Below are 21,964 nucleotides of genomic sequence, written 5' to 3'. Positions count from 1 at the left end.
TGAGCCTGCAGAGTCAGGCAGAACTTGTGCTGTCACTGAATGTTTGCTTTAATCTGCTCTTTCTCACCTAAAGTGTTTTCTTCCAGGTCTGCGCAATGGCATCAGCTAAGCTAAATACCCTTCTTCAGACAAAAGTGATTGAAAATCAGGATGAAGCATGTTACATTTTAGGAAAGCTGGAACATGTTCTAAGTCAATCAATCAAGCAACAGACTGAAATCTACTCATTTCTGATTCCCCTTGTTCGTACCCTGGTTTCCAAAATTTATGAGCTTCTTTTCATGAATTTGCACCTGCCTTCTTTACCTTTTACCAATGGTAGCTCTTCATTTTTTGAAGATTTTCAAGAATATTGTAGTTCAAATGAATGGCAAGTTTACATTGAAAAATATGTAAGTTTTATCTTTGTTAGCAAAATTTTTCTATTTTATCATTTTTATAGAAGTATATGTTAAATCTTGTATATTCTCTTTTATATAAGATTGTACCTTATATGAAGCAGTATGAAACTCATACATTTTATGAGGGTCATGAGAACATGGCACTTTATTGGAAGGATTGTTATGAAGCCTTAATGGTGAATATGCATAAACGAGACCGGGAAGGAGGGGAAAGCAAGCTCAAATTTCAGGTAAAAAGTATTGAATGTTTTAATATCTAGTTTTTCATGTTGATTTTAAGCATTTAATATTAAATAAAAATAATACCCACTCTGGGAGGCCGAGGCGGGTGGATCATTTGAGCTCAGGAGTTCAAGACCAGCCTGAGCAAGACCAAGACCCTGTCTCTACTAAAAAATAGAAAGAAATTATCTGGACAACTTAAAATATATATAGAAAAAATTAGCCGGGCATGGTGGCGAATGCCTGTAGTCCCAGCTATTCGGGAGGCTGAGGCAGTAGGATTGCTTGAGCCCAAGAGTTTGAGGTTGCTGTGAGCTAGGCTGATGCCACGGCACTCTAGCCAGGGCAACAGAGTGAGACTCTGTCTCAAAAAAAAAAAAAGAAAAAGAGGCCGGGCGCGGTGGCTCACGCCTGTAATCCTAGCACTCTGGGAGGCCAAGGCGGGTGGATCGCTCGAGGTCAGGAGTTCGTAGACCAGCCTGAGCAAGAGTGAGACCCCGTCTCTACTAAAAATAGAAATAAATTATCTGGCCAACTAAAAATATATATACAAAAAATTAGCCGGGCATGGTGGCACATGCCTGTAGTCCCAGCTACTCGGGAGGCTGAGGCAGGAGGATTGCTTGAGCCCAGGAGTTTGAGGTTGCCGTGAGCTAGGCTGATGCCACGGCACTCACTCTAGCCCAGGCAACAGACTGAGACCCTGTCTCAAAAAAAAAAAAAAAAAGAAAAGAAAAAGAAAAGGCATTCATATTGAGAAAGAAGAAATAAAATTAGTTGCAGATAACATGATTCTCTATGTAGTATAGAAAATCCCAAGGAATCTACCAAAAAATTCCTGTAATTAATGAGTTTAGCCTAGTTGCAGGACATAAAATCAATACATAAAATTTAATCATAATTCTATATACTAGCAATGAATAATTGAAACAAAATTTTTTAAAAATCCTGTTTATAAATAGCTCTAAAAATAATAAAATACTTAGGTGTCTGTCTGGCAAAACATATACAACATCTGTTGTATATATGCCAAAACTACAAAACACTGATGAAATAAATTAAAGAAGACCTAAATAAATGAAAACACACTATATTCATAAATTAGAAGACTCAAAAGTCTTAAGTCATCTTAAGATTTCAGTTCTCCCAAATTGATCTTGAAGAATACAATCCTAATAAGAATCTTAGGAAGATTGTCTGTACATACAAACATGTTGATTCTAAAATATATACATATTATAAATAAAAAGGAATTAAAATAACCAAAGCAATTTTGGGAAAGAATAACAAAATTAGAAGACTTACACTACAATTTCAAGGTGTATTATTAAGTTTCACTAGTTAGAACTGGGTGATATTGGTAAAAGAACATAAACATAGGTGGGTGTGGTGGCCCATGCCTATAATCCCAGCACTTTGGGAGGTCGAGGTGGGAAGATCACTTGAGGCTAGGAGTTCGAGATCAGCCTGGGCAACACAGCGAGATGCCCCTCTATGAAGAAAAAAATATGGTGGGTATGGTGTCATATACCTGTAGTCCCAGTTACTCTGGAGGCTGAGGTGGTAGGATTGCTGGAGCCCAGGAATTCAAGGCTTTGGTGAGCTGTGATCACCACTGCACTCCAGCCTGCACTCTATTGTTTCCATTTTTTTAAGTTCTTCACATGTTTATTGTTGGCTGTTTTTTTAAGTTTTAAAAAATATTAATAGATTATAGCTAGAATTATATCATGCTTCATCAGAAAAAATGATTCTAATGGAATAGAAAAAGCCTGTTAGTTACCAGCTTCTTTCTCATACTACATGGTTTCATTGGTCAAAGTTTTTAAATAATGATATTAAAATGTAAATATACCTATAAATATGTAATTTGAGGCTCTAATTTATTGCTGTTTCCTTTAGGAGATTTTTGTGGAGCCATTTAATCGAAAAGCACGCCAAGAGAACCTGAGATATAATAATATGCTTAAGCAACTTAGTAGCCAACAGTTAGCCACTCTTAGACACTGGAAGGCAATTACAGCTCTATGTTACATGCGAAAGGGGACCTTGGGCTGAAAGGTAGGAGTATGTCATTTATGAATTACTGTTTATTCTTTAGAATTCTGGTCTAGAACTTTTTGAGCTAATGCCCTCTTTATTCCAATTTTTTAAATGTTTAGTTTATATTAATAAAATACTGTTTTTAATTAATTTTATTGTCTTTTGGTGAATTACAGATTTGGGATGATTAGAGGTTTGTGCATATATGTCTTTCACCATGCAATTATTTCTCTTTTACTCTGTGATATAAAGTTGATTGGGTTTAGACTCGGCATAAGTGTTGAACCAGTTTATTTCTGTCTTTCTGATGCCACCTCTTTCAGCTAGGGTTAATGATGCTACGTGTTTGACCTTACAATTTATTTAATTGATCCTAAGTCACTTCTGTTTTGCTAAATTATATTATCTTTTTTAATAGCTCTTTTTATAATGTGGTAAAATACACATCACAGAAAGTTTATCATTTTAACCACTTTAAAATGTACAATTCAGTGGCATTAAATATATCCCTAATGTTGTACAATCATCACCATTGTCTGACTTTGTAACATTTTTATCACCTCAAAAGGAAATCCTGCACCCATTAAACAGTCAGAACAGTCACTCATTATCGATCGTCTTCCCCAGTGCCTGGCAACCACTAATCTCCTTTCTGTCTCTATGATTAGCCTATTCTCATTATTTCCTATAAATGAAACCATACAGTATGTGGTCTTTTGTGTCTTCTTTCACTTAGCATAATGTTTTCATTATTTGTGGCATGTATCAGTACTTTATTCCTTTTTATGGCTGAATAATATTCCATCATATGGATATATCACCTTTTGTTTATCCATTCATCAGTTGATGGACATTTAGGTTGTTTTCCACATTTTGGCCATTGTGAATAGTGCTGCTGTGAACGTTTGTGTACAAGGGCTTGAACATTTGTTTTTAATTCTGTCAGGTATATACTGTGAGTGAAATTGCTGGGTCATATAATATGATAATTCTGTGTTTAGTTTATTGAGGAATTTCCAAGCTATTTTCCACAGCTGCTGTATCATTTTATATTTTCAGCAGCAATGTATGAGGGTTCCCATTTCTCCACATCCTTACCAGTAGTTGTCATCTCCTGATTTTTCATTATGGCCTTCCTAGTGGGTATGAAGTGGTATCTTATGATTTTGTTTTCCATTTCCTAATGTCTAATGATGTCAAGTATTTTTTCATGTGCTTGTTGGGCATTTCTATATCATCTTTGGAGAAAGGTCCACTCAAGTCCTTTGCCCATTTTTAAATTGGTTGTTTGACTTTTTGTTGAGTTGTAAAGAGGTTTTTTTTTTAATATAATCTCAATAATACACTTATTAGATAAATGATTTTACCCTAAAGGTAGGGTATCTTTTCACTTTCTTGATAGTGGCCTTTGATGCGCAAAAGATTTTAATTTTGATGAAGTCCAGTTTATCTATTTTTTACTCTTGTTTCATATGTTTTTGGTGTCATATCTGAGAAACTATTCCCAAGTCCAAGGTTATGAAGATTTATGCCTATCTTCTAAGAGTTTTATAATTTTCACTCTTACATTTAGATCTTTGATCCATTTGCAATATTAATTTGTATTGAAATTATAATTTATTTTGAAAACTATATTAGAAATATAAACTAACTTTATAAATAGTTAAGAACTTCCATTTAACAGTGAAAAAGTAATGGTATCAAACTGTAAGTCTGAAAGTCTATGTTCAAATCTTATTTCTACTACCTGTAAACTTCACGACATCCTGAGCAAATAATTTAGTCTGTCTTAGATTTCTCATGTATAAACTGCAGCTGTGGCCAGGTGCAGTGGTTCACACCTGTAATCTCAGCTACTCAGGAGGCTGAGACAAAAGGATCACTTGAGGCTTGGTGTGGTGGCTCACATCTATAATCCTAGCACTCTGAGAAGCCAAGGCGGGAGGATCGCTTGAGGTCAGGAGTTCGAGACTCGCTCTGAGCAAGAGCGAGACCTCTGTCTCTACTGAAAGTAGAAAAAATTAGCCAGGCATGGTGGCGTGCGCCTATAGTCCCAGCTACTCAGGACGCTGAGGCAGGAGGATTGCTGGAGCCCAGGAGTTTGAGGTTGCTGTGAGCTAGGCTGACGCCATGGCACTCTAGCCTGGGTGACAGAGTGAGACTCCATCTCAAAAAAAAAAAGAGGATCACTCGAAGCCAGGAGTTTGAGACCAGCCTGGGCAACAAAGTGAGACACTGTCTCTAAAAAAAGTAAGAAAAATTAGCTTGGTGTGGTAGCACCCACCTGTAGTCACCTTACTTGGGAGGTTGAGGCAGGGGGATCACTTGAGCCCAGGAGTTTGTGACTGCAGTGAGCTGTGATTGTGCCACTTCCCTCCAAGGGCAACAGAGCAAGACCCCGTCTCTAAAAACAGAAGTTTTTTTAAATAAACTGCAGCTGTTTGGTTCACTTTGGTTTTCTCAGGGTTGAGGGTCATTTGAATCAAATGAGATAATATATGTAAACATTTTTGTAAAATAAAGCTAAACAAAGGGAAAGTACCTTTAAAGTAACTTGAAGCTAAATGATTTTACTTGTTTGCTTCTGAATATTCTTAGGAAACAGAACCCAATTCACTGGAAACTAGCTAATGTAGAAAATTATTCCCGCATGAGACTTAAATTGGTGCCGAATTATAATTTCAAAACCCATGAGGAAGCTAGCGCCTTGAGAGATAATCTAGGTGAGTTCCAATGATTGTTTAATTTTTTATTGAACATAGTGACAGTGTTGGTGGGGTTGGTTATTGTTGTGTTATTAATTGTCTTAAAATTATTTATAATGGAAGTGTGGCATTCTATAATTGATATTTAAATGATTATACATGTTCACTGCTATTACATTTAGCCTATATCCAAGATAGCTTCATGTTTCCATTGATTGTCATTGCTCGAAAAATTTTTTTGAATTATAAAATTATACTGCCCTTTTTGCGCCCTTCCTTTTGCTCTCCCTTTGCTGTGACAGTGGGCCCGGTCGTCATCAGTGGCATATGTATCATGCTCTGTAAACCTATGTCTTGCTCTTACCCTATAATCCTAACTTTCTCTCCTATATAAACCTCATTTTCGTGCTTACCCCCCAAAATTAATTAATTAAATAAAATAAAATTATACTTCATTTGAACTACTATGTCTCTTACAGTGAAACAATGTCCTTTTTCCTGTTTTTTTGCTCATCAAGACTGAGGCTCATGTTAATGTTAAATATAATTAGAATTCTTAGCAATCTTTTAGGACTTTCATAACCCATTTTTATGGAACTCTAGACCCTTAGTATCTTAGATGAGTCAGTGCCTTTTTCTAGAAAAAAGTACTTAAAAATATTTAATCTGACAATATTTCAAAAGAGATTTTAAGGGACTTCTACAACTCTTTTTTTGAAGCCCTTCTTTTCTAACCATCTCATTTGTCATCTCTCTCTTTTTGGAGGTAGTTCTGTGAACTACTCCCAAATCAAATCTTGTTTGTCAAGAGTCATTGGCAGTCATATGTATACTAAATTGTAGTTATAAATGAAATAAATACTAACTTTTATATCTTTATTTTATTTTATTTTTTTTTTTTGAGACAGAGTCTCGCTTTTGTTGCCTGGGCTAGAGTGAGTGCCATGGCGTCAGCCTAGCTCACAGCAACCTCAAACTCCTGGGCTTAAGCGATCCTATTGCCTCAGCCTCCCCAGTAGCTGGGACTACAGGCATGTGCCACCATGCCTGGCTAATTTTTTCTATATATATTTTAGTTGGCCAGCTGATTTGTTTCTATTTTTAGTAGAGATGGGGTCTCGGCTCAGGCTGGTCTCAAACTCCTGACCTCGAGCGATCCACCCGCCTCGGCCTCCCAGAGTGCTAGGATTACAGGCGTGAGCCACCGCACCCGGCCCTATATCTTGTTTTTTAAATTGCCTTAACATATGGCCAATACATTTGATGTTAGAAAATTAATCAAGAGAGGCATGATTCCTGCCATTTAGAGTCTTACATTCTAAAAGAAATCAGATATGGTAAGTGATTTTCCTAATGCAAAATAATGGCCCTACTTAGGATATAAACACTAACTCTGAGTGTATCTTACATAGCAACAGCCAATTGTGTACAGCTTCTCTCTGTAAGTTTGAGACTGTTAAACTTTTTCTGCTCCTTGAAATTTAACTGTCCTTATCACACAGCAAACATCTTTTGCTGAATGATTTCAGTCTAACAGTTACTTAAGGAATAGGGTTCCCTTTTATTTTCCTGACTTTTGCCAAGAAATCCCACTCTAGGAAATTCCCTCTTCTTCCTCTCCTTCTTTCCCCTCTGTACATGCACACAGATATAATTTTATGTCCCTTCTTCTTGGTCTCAATTGTCTTAAGTCTAAGAAAGCCATTTTCTTTCTCTTTTTTTGTCCCAATTATTATCATTATTTTTAAAATTTTACCCTAATTATAATGGTGACAATAAAATTGTAGAGAAGAAAAAATTTACACTTTTCAAAGTAAAATTGGAAATAGTAAAAAACCAGTGACATTAATCTTTAAAGCCTGTAAAGTTCCTTCCCTGAAGTACACTTCATAATTAACTGCAAAATATTTTACCTACTCCTTATTTTTATCTGTGTAAAATATTTTTATCAGCTGCCAGAATTCATGGTGTTCTTTTTAAAAATTTTTTTTCTTATTTTGTTTTGTTTTACTTACCCCAGTACTGCTTTGTAAGCAATCCATTACAGATATACAGAATAGTGTTTACATTATGGGCTAACCTACAAAGCTAACCATTATTTGTAACATTATTTTTGATGGGAAGTCCATTATGAATTATCAACAACTAATTTATGAAGTATGCTTTGGAACACACCCACTTATAAATTAGGGAATTTGAATAGTCAAAAAGAAAGTATATTCTTAAATGTATCATTACAAATATTTGGTTTAAGAAAATTTTTTGTCCATACTTCTTTATTAGACATACTCTTTTCTGATTGCCAAATTCTACAATTTATTTTTAGTCTTTACATTACTTCCCTTGTTTCTGAAGCATTTATTAGTTACCCTCCTCTGTAAGTATATTTCTCTGCTGTTTAACCTCCTAGTTTTCATACCAGTTTTTAGTCTCTTTTTCTATTTATTTATTTATTTATTTTTTTGAGACAGGGTCTCGCTCTGTTGACTGGGCTAGAGTGAGTGCCGTGGTGTCAGCCTAGCTCACAGTAACCTCAAACTCCTGGGCTTAAGTGATCCTACTGCCTCAGCCTCCTGAGTAGCTGGGACTACAAGCATGCGCCACCACGCCCAGCTAATTTTTTTTTCTATATATATTTTTAGTTGGCCAGATAATTTCTTTCTATTTTTAGTAGAGATGGGGGTCTCGCTCTTGCTCAGGCTGGTCTCGAACACCTGACCTCGAGCGATCCACCTGCCTCGGCCTCCCAGAGTGCTAGGATTACAGGCGTGAGCCACCGCGCCCGGCCTAGTCTTTTTTTCTAAAACCTTTTTCCTGTTTATCTTTTCAGTGATGGTATTCCAAGATCCATGCCTAGCCATCTTGCCTTTTGTTTGTGTGTGCTCTTCCTGGGTGATCACATGCCTTCCCCACTATATATGTAATGATGCATTCCCATGTCTGTTTCTAGTTCTAACCTTGCTTTTGAACTTTAGACCAGTGTTTCCAGCTGCCTATTGAGATACCTCTTCCACAGCCTTCATATTACATTTCTGAAACTGAATTTGTTATCTTTTCTAGTTTGTCTGCTTCTCACCCTAGGTTCTGCTTCTCTTGTATCTTGCAGTTATCAGTATCTTCATATATTAGTTGCTCAAATTAAAATCCATGTTATCAATAAGTTTATCATCATATCTTTTAAGCCCCTACACATACTAGCTTTTTATTTTTTATTTTATTTTATTATATATATATATATTTTTTGAGACAGAGTCTCGCTTTGTTGCCCGGGCTAGAGTGAGTGCCATGGCTTCAGCCTAGGTCACAGCAACCTCAAACTCCTGGGCTTCAGTGATCCTACTGCCTCAGCCTCCCTGGTAGCTGGCAGTACAAGCATGTGCCACCATGCCCGGCTAATTTTTTCTATATATATTTTAGTTGGCCAGATAATTTCTTTCTATTTTTTTAGTAGAGACAGGGTCTCGCTCTTGCTCAGGCTGGTCTCGAACTCCTGACCTTGAGCAATCCACCCGCCTCAGCCTCCCAGAGTGCTAGGATTACAGGCGTGAGCCACCGCGCCCGGCCCATACTAGCTTTTTAGATACCATGTTCTTTTGATCCTCTCTTTTACATATCCTTTGAATTTTCTTTATTTTCATTTGCTTTGCTATTTCCAAAGCTTAGCTTGGTGCTGTCCTTCCCCAAACTTAGAATAGTTTCCCAACTGGCCTCCTTGCTGCATTCTCTCCCATCCTCCATCCTCCCTCAATCTTCCATCAGATTTTAAACTTACACTCTTAATGGAATAGTGTCATACATCTACATAAAGTCAGTTTTCTGTTTGTATCAGATTATCTAGACTTTTTTATTTTCAGTTTTGTTGTATTCTCATATGCTTTGAAATTCATGCTTATAATAGATCTCATGAAAAAACATGTTTAGTAGAAATACTTACAAACTTGTTCTAGGAAAGGTATGAGCTGGTACTTCCTAATGTAGAAGAAGGTATGATGAAAGCAGATTTACCCAGAAAAATGCAAGTATACAGTAGGTTGATTCATTTTATATCTGAACAGTGACACCATTTGAGAAGTTATGGGACGATTTGCCATTTTTATAGTGTTTTGTTATTTGTAGTATTATGTTATTATGTAACAACCCTGTGATTGAGTCTCCATTTCAGAGTTAAGAAAATATAGATTCAAAGTGGTCATATGGGCTGGGCACGGTGGCTCACGCCTGTAACCTTAGCCCTCTGGGAGGCCGAGGCGGGAGGATTGCTTCAGCTCAGGAGTTCAAGACCAGCCTGAGCAAGAGCGAGACCCCGCTACTACTAAAAATAGAAAGAAATTAGCCAAACAACTAAAAATAGAAAAAATTAGCCAGGCATGGTGGCGCATGCCTGTAGTCCCAGCTACCCGGGAGGCTGAGGCAGGAGGATCCCTTGAACCCAGGAGTTTGAGATTGCTGTGAGCTAGGCTGACGCCACAGCACTCTAGCCCGGGCAACAGAGTGAGACTCTGTCTCAAAAAAAAAAAAATTAAAAAAAAAAACAACAAGGTGGTCATATGGCTTAGCAAATGGCAGAACAAAATTTGAATCTGGGTTTATCACTTCACAGCCCATGTTCTTTCCATTATACCAGCCCTGCCTTCTTACAGAATATTTAGTTTATAAAATATATTACATTTATTGCATAGGTATGTACCAGAAGTATGTATTAAATTTCATGTCTTCCAGAAAATAACACTTCATCTCTTGGTCTATGTATTATCTCCCAATTAAAGACAATTTGTGGCCAGGTGCAATGGCTCACGCCTATAATCCTAACAATCTGGGAGGCCAAGGCAGGAGGATCACTTGAGGACAGGAGTTCAAGACCAGCCTGAGCAAGAGAAAGACCCTGTCTCTACCAAAAAAATTTAAAAAAATTAGCCAGGCATGGTGGTGCATGCCTGTAGTCCCAGCTACTTGGGAGGCTGACGCAGGAGGATCACTTCAGCCCAGGAGTTTGAGGTTGCAGTGAGCTATGATGGTGCCACTGCACTGTACCTGGGGTGACAGAGTGAATGAATGAACAAATAAATAAAATTTTTCATGTGTTCTTTCTTAGTATTGCTTTAGTACAAATGCAATACGCAGTAAAAGTAGTTCTATTACATTAATACAATGAGCATAATTCTTCCTTTGACTTATTTATTGGCATCCTTTAGAATTAAATATGATTAAAGAAAGTATTTGGCCTATTTCTGAAACAAATAATGGCATCATGAAAAATAGATACCATACTTTTAAAAACATGTATTCCTTTTACCACATGAATAGTAATGTTAACAATCACCATCAAATATCATAGATTACTCTAAATTTTAGAACGTTCTTTACTTATGATACACATGTAATTAACAGTCACAAATTACAGAAGGGCTATAATATTGTTGTTTACTTTGTGTCTAATGGGTATTTTATTTTTGAACAGGTATCCAACATTCACAGCCTTCCAGTGATTCATTGCTTTTGGAAGTAGTGAAACAAGTAAAAGTTAATGATATGGAGGAGGATAAATTAGACCTTCCTGAAGAGGACATAACAGCCAGAGTAAATATGTATGTATAAGTATTTGAAATCATTTTAAATTATTTTCTTCTGAGAAATGGGATTGCAAAATTTTGGAAGATATTTGCTTGAAATTCCAACACTATGTATTTCTAAGGTCCAACAATTAATGCTATATCAGCTATTAAGTGTCTGTCAACGTTAACTGAAATTATTGAGGAAAGCTGCTTAGAACTGAGATGACTTGGAGCTAGACCTTGAAATTAGAAAATATTTTGAACTGAGTGATAATGAAAACAATATATCAAATTTGTGAGATATAGCTAAAGCTGTGTTTAGATGGAAATGTGCAGCATGAAATACAAACTCTTAAGCAGAAGAAAGAAAATTATAAATATAATAATAAAAGCAGAAGTTCGTGAAAGAGAAAACCAAAAAACAGAAAGATTAAAGAAAAGAAAAGATGGGGCAGGGTATGGTGGCTCACACCTGTAATCCTAGCACTCTGGGATCACTTGAGGTTGGTCAGGAGTTTGAGACCAGCCTGAGCAAGAGCAAGACCCTGTCTCTACTATTATAAAAAGTAGAAAAAATTAGTCTGGCACAGTGGCACATGCCTGTAGTCCCAGCTACTCGGGAGGCTGAGGGGGAACACTTGAGCCCAGGACTTTGAGGTTGCTCTGATGACACCATTGTACTCCAGCCTGAGGGACAGAGCAAGACTCTGTCTCAAAAAAAAAAAAAAAAAAGAAAAAGAAAGATAGAAAACAAAAGATGGTTATTGAAAACAAACAAATAGAAAAAATCATAAACCTCTAGCCAGACTGATTAGGAATAATAGAAAGACAACCTAAATTGCCTATATCAGGAATGAAAGAGGAGATATTCCTGCAGATACTGAAGTGATTAAAAAGGAATTTTATGCCAGTAAATTTGACAACTTAAATTCCTTGGAAGACACAAATTACCAAACCTCCCTCAAGAAGAAATAGATAACCTGAATAGTCTTAGATATATTTTTAAAATTTGAATGTATAGTTTAAAAACTTCCCCTAAGCAAATATAAAATATATTCATTTCTTCATCTCTCTGTTGTGTTGTATTGTCATATATGTATTAGACTTTTATATAAGACCAACAAATAGTTTTATAATTAGTGTTTTATTCAGTTGTCTTTTAATCAGTTAAGGAAAGAAAAGAGGAAAATATATATTTTATACTTTTAAAAAATATTTACTGACATAATTTTCGTATTTGTACACTTTATTTCTTTGTGTTTGTTCATTTATCATCTGATGTCATTTCCTTTTAGCCTGAAGGACCTCTTGGAGTATTTCTTGTAAGGAAGGTCTGATAGTCACAGACTCTCTCAGTTTGTCATCCAGGGAGGTCTTTATTTTTTTTAATCATGATATACTTCACATAACACAAAATTTACCATTTTAAAGTATACAATTTAGTGGTTTTTTAATATATTGACTATATTATACAACCATCACCACTGTCTAATTTCAGAACATTTCTAGCACCCCAAAAGGAAATCCTATAGCTTTTAGTAGTTTTTCCTCCCCTGCGTGTCCTAGAAACCACGTATCTATTATCTGTCTTTGTGGATCTGTGTATTTTGTGACATTTCCTATAAATCATAAAATATGTATCCTTTTGTGTCTGGCTTATTTCATTTGGAATAATGTTTTCAAGATTCATCCATGTTGTAGCTTATCATAGTACTTCATGCCTTTTTATGGCTGAATAATATTCCATTTGTAGATGTATCACTGTTTTATCACTGTTTGCTTTTCCATTCTTCAGTCAACAGGCATTTAGGTTGTTTCCACTTTTTGGCTGTTATGAACAGTATTCTATGAATATTCATGTACAAGTTTTTGTGTGAATATGTTTCCATTTTCTTGAATATATACCTAGGAATGGAATTGCTGGGTCATATGATAATTCTGTTTAACCTTTTGAGGAATTGCCAAACTGTTTTTTACAATGACTTCATCATTTTATATTTCCAGTGTAATGTATGAGGGTTCTAATTTCTCCACATCTACCCCAACTTTTGTTAATTTCCTTGTGCTTTTAAGAATTTATTATAGCCAGACTAGAGGGTTTAAGGTAGTATCTCATTAGCATTTTCCTGGTGACTTGTTAATGTTGAGCATCTTTTCATATACTTATTGGCCATTTATATGTCTTCTTTGGAGAAATATCTGTGCAAATCTTTTGCCCATTTTTAAATTGAATTGTCTTTTTACTATTGAGTTGTAAGTGTTCTTTGTGTATTCTATATATAAGTTCCTTATTAGTCACATGATCTGCAAATATTATCTCCCACTGACAGGGTTGTTTTTCACTTTCAGGATGGTATCCTTTGATGCACAGAAGTTTTAAATTTTGATTACATCTAATTTATCTAGTTTTTCTTTGGTCCTTTAGCTTTTGGTGTTAGATGTAAGAAACCATTTCCTAATTCAAAGTCATGCAGATTTACTCTTTTGTTTTCTTCTAAGAATTTTATACTTTAGCTCTTAAATTTAGATTTTTGATCCATTTTGAGTTTCTTTTTGTATATGGCGTGATGTAAACATCCAAATTTATTCTTTTGCATGTGATTATCCAGTTGTCCCAGTACCATTGTCTTCATTTGTGAAGGATAGTGGGAGATTTTTTTGAGACAGAGTCTTACTCTGTTGCCCCGGCTAGCGTGCCATGGTGTCAGCCTAGCTCATAGCAACCTCAAACGCCTGTGCTCAAATGGTCCTCCTGCCTCCCAAGGAACTGGGACTACAGACGTGCACCACCACACCTGGCTAATTTTTTCTATTTTTAGTAGAGATGGTGTCTCACTCTTACTCAGGCTAGACTCAAACTCTTGAGCTCCAGTGATCCTCCTGCCTGGGCCTCCCAGAATGCTAGGATAGCAGGTGTGAGCCACTGCTCCCGGCCTATGAGGGATAGTTTTGATGGATATAGAATTCTTGGTTGATAATTTTTTTCATTCAGCATTTTAAATATGTCATCTGCCAGCCTTCTGGCCTCCATTGTTTGTGGTTAGAAGTGTGATATTAATCTCATTATAATTCTCTATGTCTTATTTTTTCATATAGTGCTTTCAGATTATTTTTATCCTTGGTTTTGAACACCTTTGCTATGTGTTTGCTTGTGAGTATCTTTCTCTTTATCTTAGTTGGAGTTCATTGAGTTTCATAGATGAGTAGATTAATTTTTTTCAACATATTTAGGAAGTTGTCAGCCATTATTTCTTCAAATATTTTTTCTAGCCCTTTTTCTTTCTCCTTTCATTCTGGAACTCCCATTGCACATATGTTAGTTCATTTGATGGTGACCCTCTGAGGCTCTTTCACTCTCTTTGGTTCATTTTTCTTTGTTTTTTTCAGATTGGACAATTTCTATTGATATGTCTTCAAGAGCCCTGGTTCTTTTTTTCTGCATGTTCAGTTTAGGTCCTCTTGTGAATTTTTCATTTTGGTTATTGTACTTTTCAACTCCAGAATTTACATTTTTTAAAAAATGTTTATAATTTCTCTCTATTATATAGTCTCTATTTGACTAGCTCCATTGCTATAATTCCCTTTAGTTCTTTTCATGGTTTCCTTTTGTTCTTTTGGTGTATTTATGTTAGCTATTTTGAAGTCTTTGTCTGCTAAGTTGAATATCTAAGGTCCCCCAGAGACAGTTTCTTTTTACTGCTTTTTGGTTTATGGATCATATTTTCCTGTTTCTTTATATGTCTCATAATATTTGTAAAAACTCTAAATTTTAGATAATAAATTGTTTATGATTTCCTTTCTTGATGATGGTTGTTAATGTTGTGTTTTTGTTTGTCTGTCTGTTTAGTGACTTTCCTAAACTAATTCTGTTTTAACCTGCATGTGTTGCCAATGGTGTCTCTATTCATTGGGGTTTTTGTTTTTTTTTTTTGTTGTAAAACCTGGCCTACTAGGGGTGGCCTCTGGGTCAGCCTAACTTGGTGGTCAGCCAATTATTGGTTAGAAGTTGTATTTAAACCCCTTGATCCCAGTAAGACCGCCACCTTTTGCCAGTGGATTTGTATGTGGCTTAGGGAATACATTCAAAGTTCATGATTTACATATCTGCCCCAGTGTTTACTTTATATGTTCATAAAGCCACATGTTGAGCCAAAAATGAGTAGCTATGTCGCAAGTATATAATTTGTGTAAATTATAAACTATACATGGCAAATATTTCTTTGAAGCTTATTTTAATATTACAAATTGACCAGGTTCAATAGTATCCTTTGTTGACATAATTGGGATTTTTGTTCATATTATTTCAATAATTTTTTTAGATTTCCTTGGTTATTTTCAGGGAACTAGGTAGGAGTAGTTATAAAGGGAACTATTTAATATCTTGAGTAGATTATTTAGTCAGACTTTTAATTGGAATTTTTTTCTTTCTTTGATGACTAGTGAACTTAAAGGGTGTCAGACTCAGTCATTGTAAAGTTAATAACCAAAACACTTTCTGTCATTGAATATAAATAACCTTCAGGTTATTTATGTTTTTAGGTGACTCATTATGCCATTTATTGTAAATATTGGAATTTCACTGTTTAGGAAAACATTCTTTCCAGTAATTTTTTCTTTAAAGCTTAGCTTTAATTTTTTTTTTTTTTTTTGAGGTTTAGCTTTAAGTAAAGGGCTGCAGTATTACCAAGTTGTTAATACTTGCAGACCTTCTTCACAGAAACTTACCGGAAACAAAATTAAACTTAGTCATTGCTAACTTGGACATGAGGTGGATTTGAAATATCTAGGACCAGAGGGCAGCTGGCTTAAAAGATTTACTTGAATAACATACTATGAATGGTAGAAGCACCCATAGAAGCACCCATTTCCATACTTCTCAGCTAAAGTCACCTAGACCACTAGAAGAATGTCCCTTTCTAGTTACTCTCTCCAACAAATATAAATGATAACATTCCTCCAAATATAAGGATACTTCACTTTAAGTAAGGTATGGCAATAGTAGATTTTTGTATTATCTCCAGTTGTGTTGTCAGGTAGATACTGTGATTATGATGCTCTGGTTTTAGTTACTTTTGAAAGTCTCATTTTAGAGTTTAAGAATCATATTTAGGCCGGGCGCGGTGGCTCACGCCTGTAATCCTAGCACTCTGGGAGGCCGAGGTGGGTGGATCGCTTGAGGTCAGGAGTTTGAGACCAGCCTGAGCAAGAGCGAGATCCCGTCTCTACTAAAAATAGAAAGAAATTATCTGGCCAACTAAAAACATATAGAGAAAAAATTAGCCAGGCATGCTGGCGCATGCCTGTAGTCCCAGCTACTCGGGAGGCTGAGGCAGTAGGATCGCTTAAGCCCAGGAGTTTGAGGTTGCCGTGAGCTAGGCTGATGCCACAGCACTCACTCTAGCCGGGCAACAGAGCAAGACTCTGTTTCAAAAAAAAAAAAAACATATTTAATACTTCTAATAATTATTTATAAAACACCACTAATAATACAATCTTTTATTCATTGATTCATATATTCCCTGAGTCAGTTCATGTCTCACAGAATATAACTAAAATGATATGACTGCATTTTGAACTGTCCTCTGTTAATTGTATTAAAGATTCATTATATTTTGTTTTATGGGGTCATTCAAAATTAGAATGTAAAGCATATTTTTATGAAACTGAATCATTGAAAAATAAAAATATTTGGACAATATTTAAGTAATTTAGTATGTAGTAGAATTTTTTGTAAGTAATTCAAATATTGTTTTTGGACATTAATTTTACAGACATGAGATTTATATTTGAATATGGTATTCTTTTCCATTTGAGAAAGATAAATTATTCAGTATTTTTTATTTGTTTTTACAGTGATGAAAAGGAACAAGATCAAAAAGAAAAATTGATATTGATGGAAGACTGTGAACTTATTACAATAATTGATGTCATTCCTGGCAGATTAGAAATCACTACTCAACACATTTACTTCTATGATGGCAGCATTGAAAAAGAAGATGGTAAGGAGTTCTGTGAGAATAATTTTTATTGTTCAATAATTAAATATCCAGTTTCTCAATCATGAATGAGAAGAAGAAAGCAGTAAGCTGGGACTGGGAAATTACAGTCTATCACGTGAAAGGAAAAATGGAAAGTCAATATGGGGTTAAATTTATTATTCAACAATATATTAAAAGGAATGCCTTTTTTTTTTTTTTTTTTTTTTTTGGAGACAGAGTCTCACTTTGTTGCCCGGGCTAGAGTGAGTGCCGTGGCATCAGCCTAGCTCACAGCAACCTCAAACTCCTGGGCTTAAGCAATCCTACTGCCTCAGCCTCCCAAGTAGCTGGGACTACAGGCATGCACCACCATGCCCGGCTAATTTTTTCTATATATACTTTTAGTTGTCCAGATAATTTCTTTCTACTTTTAGTAGAGACGGGGTCTCGCTCAGGCTGGTCTCGAACTCCTGACCTCGAGCGATCCACCCGCCTGGGCCTCCCAGAGGGCTAGGATTACAGGCGTGAGCCACCGCGCCCGGCCAGGAATGCCTTTTTATTATTGATATATTTTAAAAGGTTTGGCTAGAGGGGACTGCTATAAACTTAGGGTATAAAATACGATCTTAATTTTATCATATTTTTGTATGTGTATTTATTCCTGTAGGCTTCTTACCTAATCCTTTATGTGATAATAAAAGGATGATTAAATCTAAGATGCCAACATAAGGAGAAAAAGAAAACTGTTTGTAAAATACAGTATTCAGAATTATTCTCTATTCTCATGGGAAGGCAGTGGAATAGCTATAGATTTGTGACATCATTTTAAAAGAAACAATTTAAACATCCAATGAATTTAATAAAGAAATTGAATTCATTTTCCCTAAGTGCTACTTTTGTCAGGAACTAGGAGGTATTTTCTGCATAGCACGAGTAACTTTATATGGTACCTCAGTCACAAGATTTCTTCTGTTTTCAGGAGTAGGCTTTGATTTCAAGTGGCCTCATTCTCAAGTTCGAGAGATTCACCTACGGCGTTACAACTTAAGGAGATCAGCCCTTGAGATTTTTCATGTTGACCAATCCAACTACTTTCTCAATTTTAAAAAAGAGGTATATAATGTGGTACCTTTCTGAAAATCCCAAAGTATTAGCTTGAAATAATTTTTCAGCTAGTGAGCTCTAATGGAACTTTGGGCTGTATTCTTTTGTTAAGACAAATATTAGAGGAAAAAATATATACCTTGGGGGCTATTCAGTGTATGAAATTTTGTTTGATATTGTTTATATTTGAGTGTTGGCAGGGTGATGGTTTTCAGTTTTTATATATATGGTTAGATAAGTAGTCAGTAGACTATTGAGTGTCAATCAATAAGTGCCTCATTGGATACAATGGATACAATATATAAGATATGACTAGATTTATTAAATTAGGTTGAGTTCAAGTTCAATCATAATGGGGCATCTATTTCTTCTAGGAACACAATAAATTCTTAGGTAGTGTAAATTGTTAAGCACACAGGCTCTGAAGCCGGATTATCTAGGCCCATGTACTGTCTGCTTCAATAGCTATGTGAGCTCGAGCTCATTCCTTTAGGATGCTTGGTCCCAATCCCTTCCTTCTTTCTCTCATTCACTTGGAGTCACACTTATATTGTGGTCTGACAGCTCCTCCCACCTTGCCTAGCCACTCCCATTTTCTCTCATAGACATCTCCCCTAATAAAATCCTTGCATGCTTAATTCTGTCTTGGCATTTGCTTCTCAGAGGACTCAGTTTAACACAGTGACTAATACTCTCTTTTGTAGAGCCCAGGTTTACTTATAGATGATTTGATTCAGACATTTAAAGAGTATTTGACTTTTTCTACAAAAGGTATCTTTTTACTATTACAAATAAATTTTCCTTCATAGGAAAATACAAAGCATGTGTTTCCTTCATAGGAAAATACAAAAGCTGTGACATGTAATTAAGCTAAATCTGCCCATTAAATATGTACATTTGTATAACTTTATAGTTTTTTCTTTTTTCTTTTTCTTTTTATTTTTTTTGAGACAGAGTCTCGCTTTGTTGCCCGGGCTAGAGTGAGTGCCGTGGCATCAGTCTAGCTCACAGCAACCTCAAACTCCTGGGCTTAAACAATCCTACTGCCTCAGCCTCCCGAGTAGCTGGGACTACAGGCATGTGCCACCATGCCTGGCTAATTTTTTTTTCTAAAAAAAAAAAAATATATATATATATATATATATATTTTAGTTGGCCAGCTAATTTGTGTCTGTTTTAAGTAGAGACGGGGTCTTGCTCTTGCTCAGGCTGGTCTCGAACTCCTGAGCTCAAACAATCCACCCGCCTCGGCCTCCCAGAGTGCTAGGATTATAGGCGTGAGCCACCGCACCCGGCCTAGCTTTATAGTTTTTAAAGTACATTTGTATATAGTATCTAATCTTTATAACCTTGAGATTAAATATGGCAAATTCCATTATTCCTTTTTTTATAGACAAAGAAACTAAAGTTCAAAGGTGAATTTTATTACTTTACATTTGTATAGCCCTGAATAATTCACAACACTGTAAGAGTAGAGATTATGTTTAATTTACAGATGAGACTCAGAAAATTAATTGATTTGCCAAGATGATTAGCAGAACTAAATCTGAACTAGACTTGAGCAAGTTTTCTGATTCAAAGTCTAGTGATCTTTCCATTATACACTGTAACTTTCACAAAAGATACATGTCTTGACTTCACCAAGTATAGTAAAGAAATTAAAACCATAACCCACTGTTGATATGAAATGTCCACAATAGGCAAATCCATAGAGACAGGAATTAGATTAGTGATTGTTAGGGAATGGGAAGGAGGCAGAATTGGATAATAACTCTTAGTGAATACAGGGTTTCTTTTTGGGGCAGTTAAAATTTTCTTAAGGTTAGATAATGGTGATAGTTGCACAACTCTGTAAATACACTGAAAAACCACTGAATTTTGTACTTTAAAAAGGTGAATTATATCTCAATAAAGGTGTTACAAAGTCTATAATCCAAATTGATCTTGATTAGTTTTTAAACTATAAAATGCTGTTTTTATAGGTTAGAAACAAAGTATATAGCAGACTGTTGTCACTTCATTCTCCAAATAGTTATGGAAGCAGATCACCACAGGAGTTATTCAAGGCGTCTGGATTGACTCAGGTAGGATATTGTAACAGTTTCTGTTTTGGTGTTCATTTTTTATCTCAGACTTGTTTAAAAGTAAAACTTACATACTCGCTTCGGCAAGCACATACACTAAAATTGGAACGACACAGAAAAGATTGGTTAGCATGGCCCCTATGCAAAGATGACTCGCAAATTCGCTAAGTGTTCCATATTAAAAAATAAAAAAAGTAAAACTCACTTCTTCTAATTATTTTCTTTTGATTATTACTATGGCTATTTTTTCCATTCAGACTGATCTTTTGAATTATCTTTGAATATTCCTTTGTTTCTCTCATACAGACAGTGCCCCCCATATCAATCAGCTCACAGCTACATCCTTCAATAATTTTCTCTTTTAAAAAAATTAAAAATGGGGTTTTTTTACTTACTAATAAAAATAATCCATATATGAGGTAAAAAACAAACAAGCAAAAAACCAGGAAAATGCAGAAAGTTCCATGGAAAAAAGACAAAAAGTAATTTCCAATCCTTGTACCAGGTAAAGCTAATTTTTTTTTTTTTTTTTTGAGACAGAGTCTCGCTCTGTTGCCTAGGTAAAGCTAATTAATAATACTCATGAATTATAGCCTCACTTATATCTCAACATTTCTTGAATTTATAGTGCCAGGACCCAAAGGAAGACTGTTATTATTTGCTTTCTAGGACTGTTAGTAGTCTCTTAATCAGGGTCTTTTGTCTCCTGGCTTTCTCCTTCCTCCCACCTATGCATTAATCTTTCTTAAGTATTGCTCTTTCTCAAGAGCCATCAGCAATTCTTTGCTGTTGCCAGTGAAATAAGTTTTATTTAATAAAGTACATTTCCTGTTGCCTATGCAATAAACTTTATTCATTAAGTTCCTCAACCTGGCACTCAAGAATAATTGGGCTTTCTGTAAAATCTATATAGATAGATTTCACTTCTCACTATTCACCATAAATATCCTTTGCTTAAGGCACACAGTAAACTTAAAGATGAATGTTAATCTGTCAGCAAAATTCTCAAGTACACCCCCACTATGTAACATAACATTGCTAGATACAATGAGGTAATTAATAGAAAATAATGATTATCTCTTTAGAAAATTTGTATCTTATATAGCAAAATCCCACCTACCATGGCTTTATAAAGGTAGTTCTCTGAGGATACTTAATATAAAGTTTCATGAAAATTTTTGGATAGTTCTAGAATACTAAAATATTATTTTTTAATATGTATACTTAAAAAAATTTTAGTTTATAACAAACTTTTCAAAGTGGGATAGTCCTAGAATTAAAAATTTTAACGTATTCAAATAAAATATTTAATTGAAGAAAAGACAGTCTGTTTTTTAAGAAAAGACTTAATTTTTTTTTTAAGTTTTTTTTTTTTTTTTTTTTTAAGGCTAGTCAAGTGAAGCAGTGGGAGTGGAGAAGGAACAAAGGAATGTGAAACTGGTTGTGATCAATTAGTTGTGAATACCACCATACTCAGACCAGCCCAAAAGACTTAATTCTTATCAAGATCTTTTACACTGTAGTATTTATATTAAATTTTCTGTTCCTTTTCTAGAGACCACTTTTTAAAAGGAAGTGAATTTAGGAAAACTTTATTGATTTATCTTCCTGTTAAACATTTATTTTTTAGCCCATTCCTTTTATTATGAAGATGATGAAGATAATGGTTACAAAAGGTTGTGTTGGTATAATTAGTAATAGTTACCAGTTCCTAGAGATGCAGATTATCTAATTTTGATATTGCTCTTTTTTGTGCTCTCTAGAAATGGGTGAACAGAGAGATATCAAATTTTGACTACCTCATTCAAATAAATACTATGGCAGGAAGAACCTATAATGACCTTGCACAATATCCTGTGGTAAGTTTTACATAAA

The 21,964-nt window shown here is 35.2% G+C and overlaps 1 protein-coding gene and 1 non-coding gene across 2 annotated transcripts in view; both read left to right on the top strand.

Annotated features, from left to right (window-relative positions):
- Positions 1 to 21,964, top strand: part of NBEAL1 (neurobeachin like 1) — a 158,739-nt gene that overhangs the window by 90,196 nt on the left and 46,579 nt on the right. The window contains 10 exon segments of the mRNA XM_045559692.1: positions 87 to 392; positions 482 to 631; positions 2,526 to 2,642; positions 2,644 to 2,684; positions 5,265 to 5,389; positions 10,830 to 10,956; positions 16,777 to 16,922; positions 17,881 to 18,014; positions 19,988 to 20,089; positions 21,853 to 21,948. Of these exon segments, the coding sequence (XP_045415648.1) occupies positions 87 to 392; positions 482 to 631; positions 2,526 to 2,642; positions 2,644 to 2,684; positions 5,265 to 5,389; positions 10,830 to 10,956; positions 16,777 to 16,922; positions 17,881 to 18,014; positions 19,988 to 20,089; positions 21,853 to 21,948 (1,344 nt within the window).
- On the top strand, positions 20,161 to 20,272 carry LOC123644215. The gene has a single exon (XR_006737037.1). It is a non-coding gene; the product is annotated as a U6 spliceosomal RNA (small nuclear RNA).

This window comes from Lemur catta, chromosome 8, assembly GCF_020740605.2.
Source record: "Lemur catta isolate mLemCat1 chromosome 8, mLemCat1.pri, whole genome shotgun sequence".
In the NCBI taxonomy this organism is placed as follows: Eukaryota; Metazoa; Chordata; class Mammalia; order Primates; family Lemuridae; genus Lemur; species Lemur catta.
The sequence above is the reverse complement of the archived record's forward strand: the minus strand, read 5'-3'. Positions and strand labels throughout refer to the sequence as shown.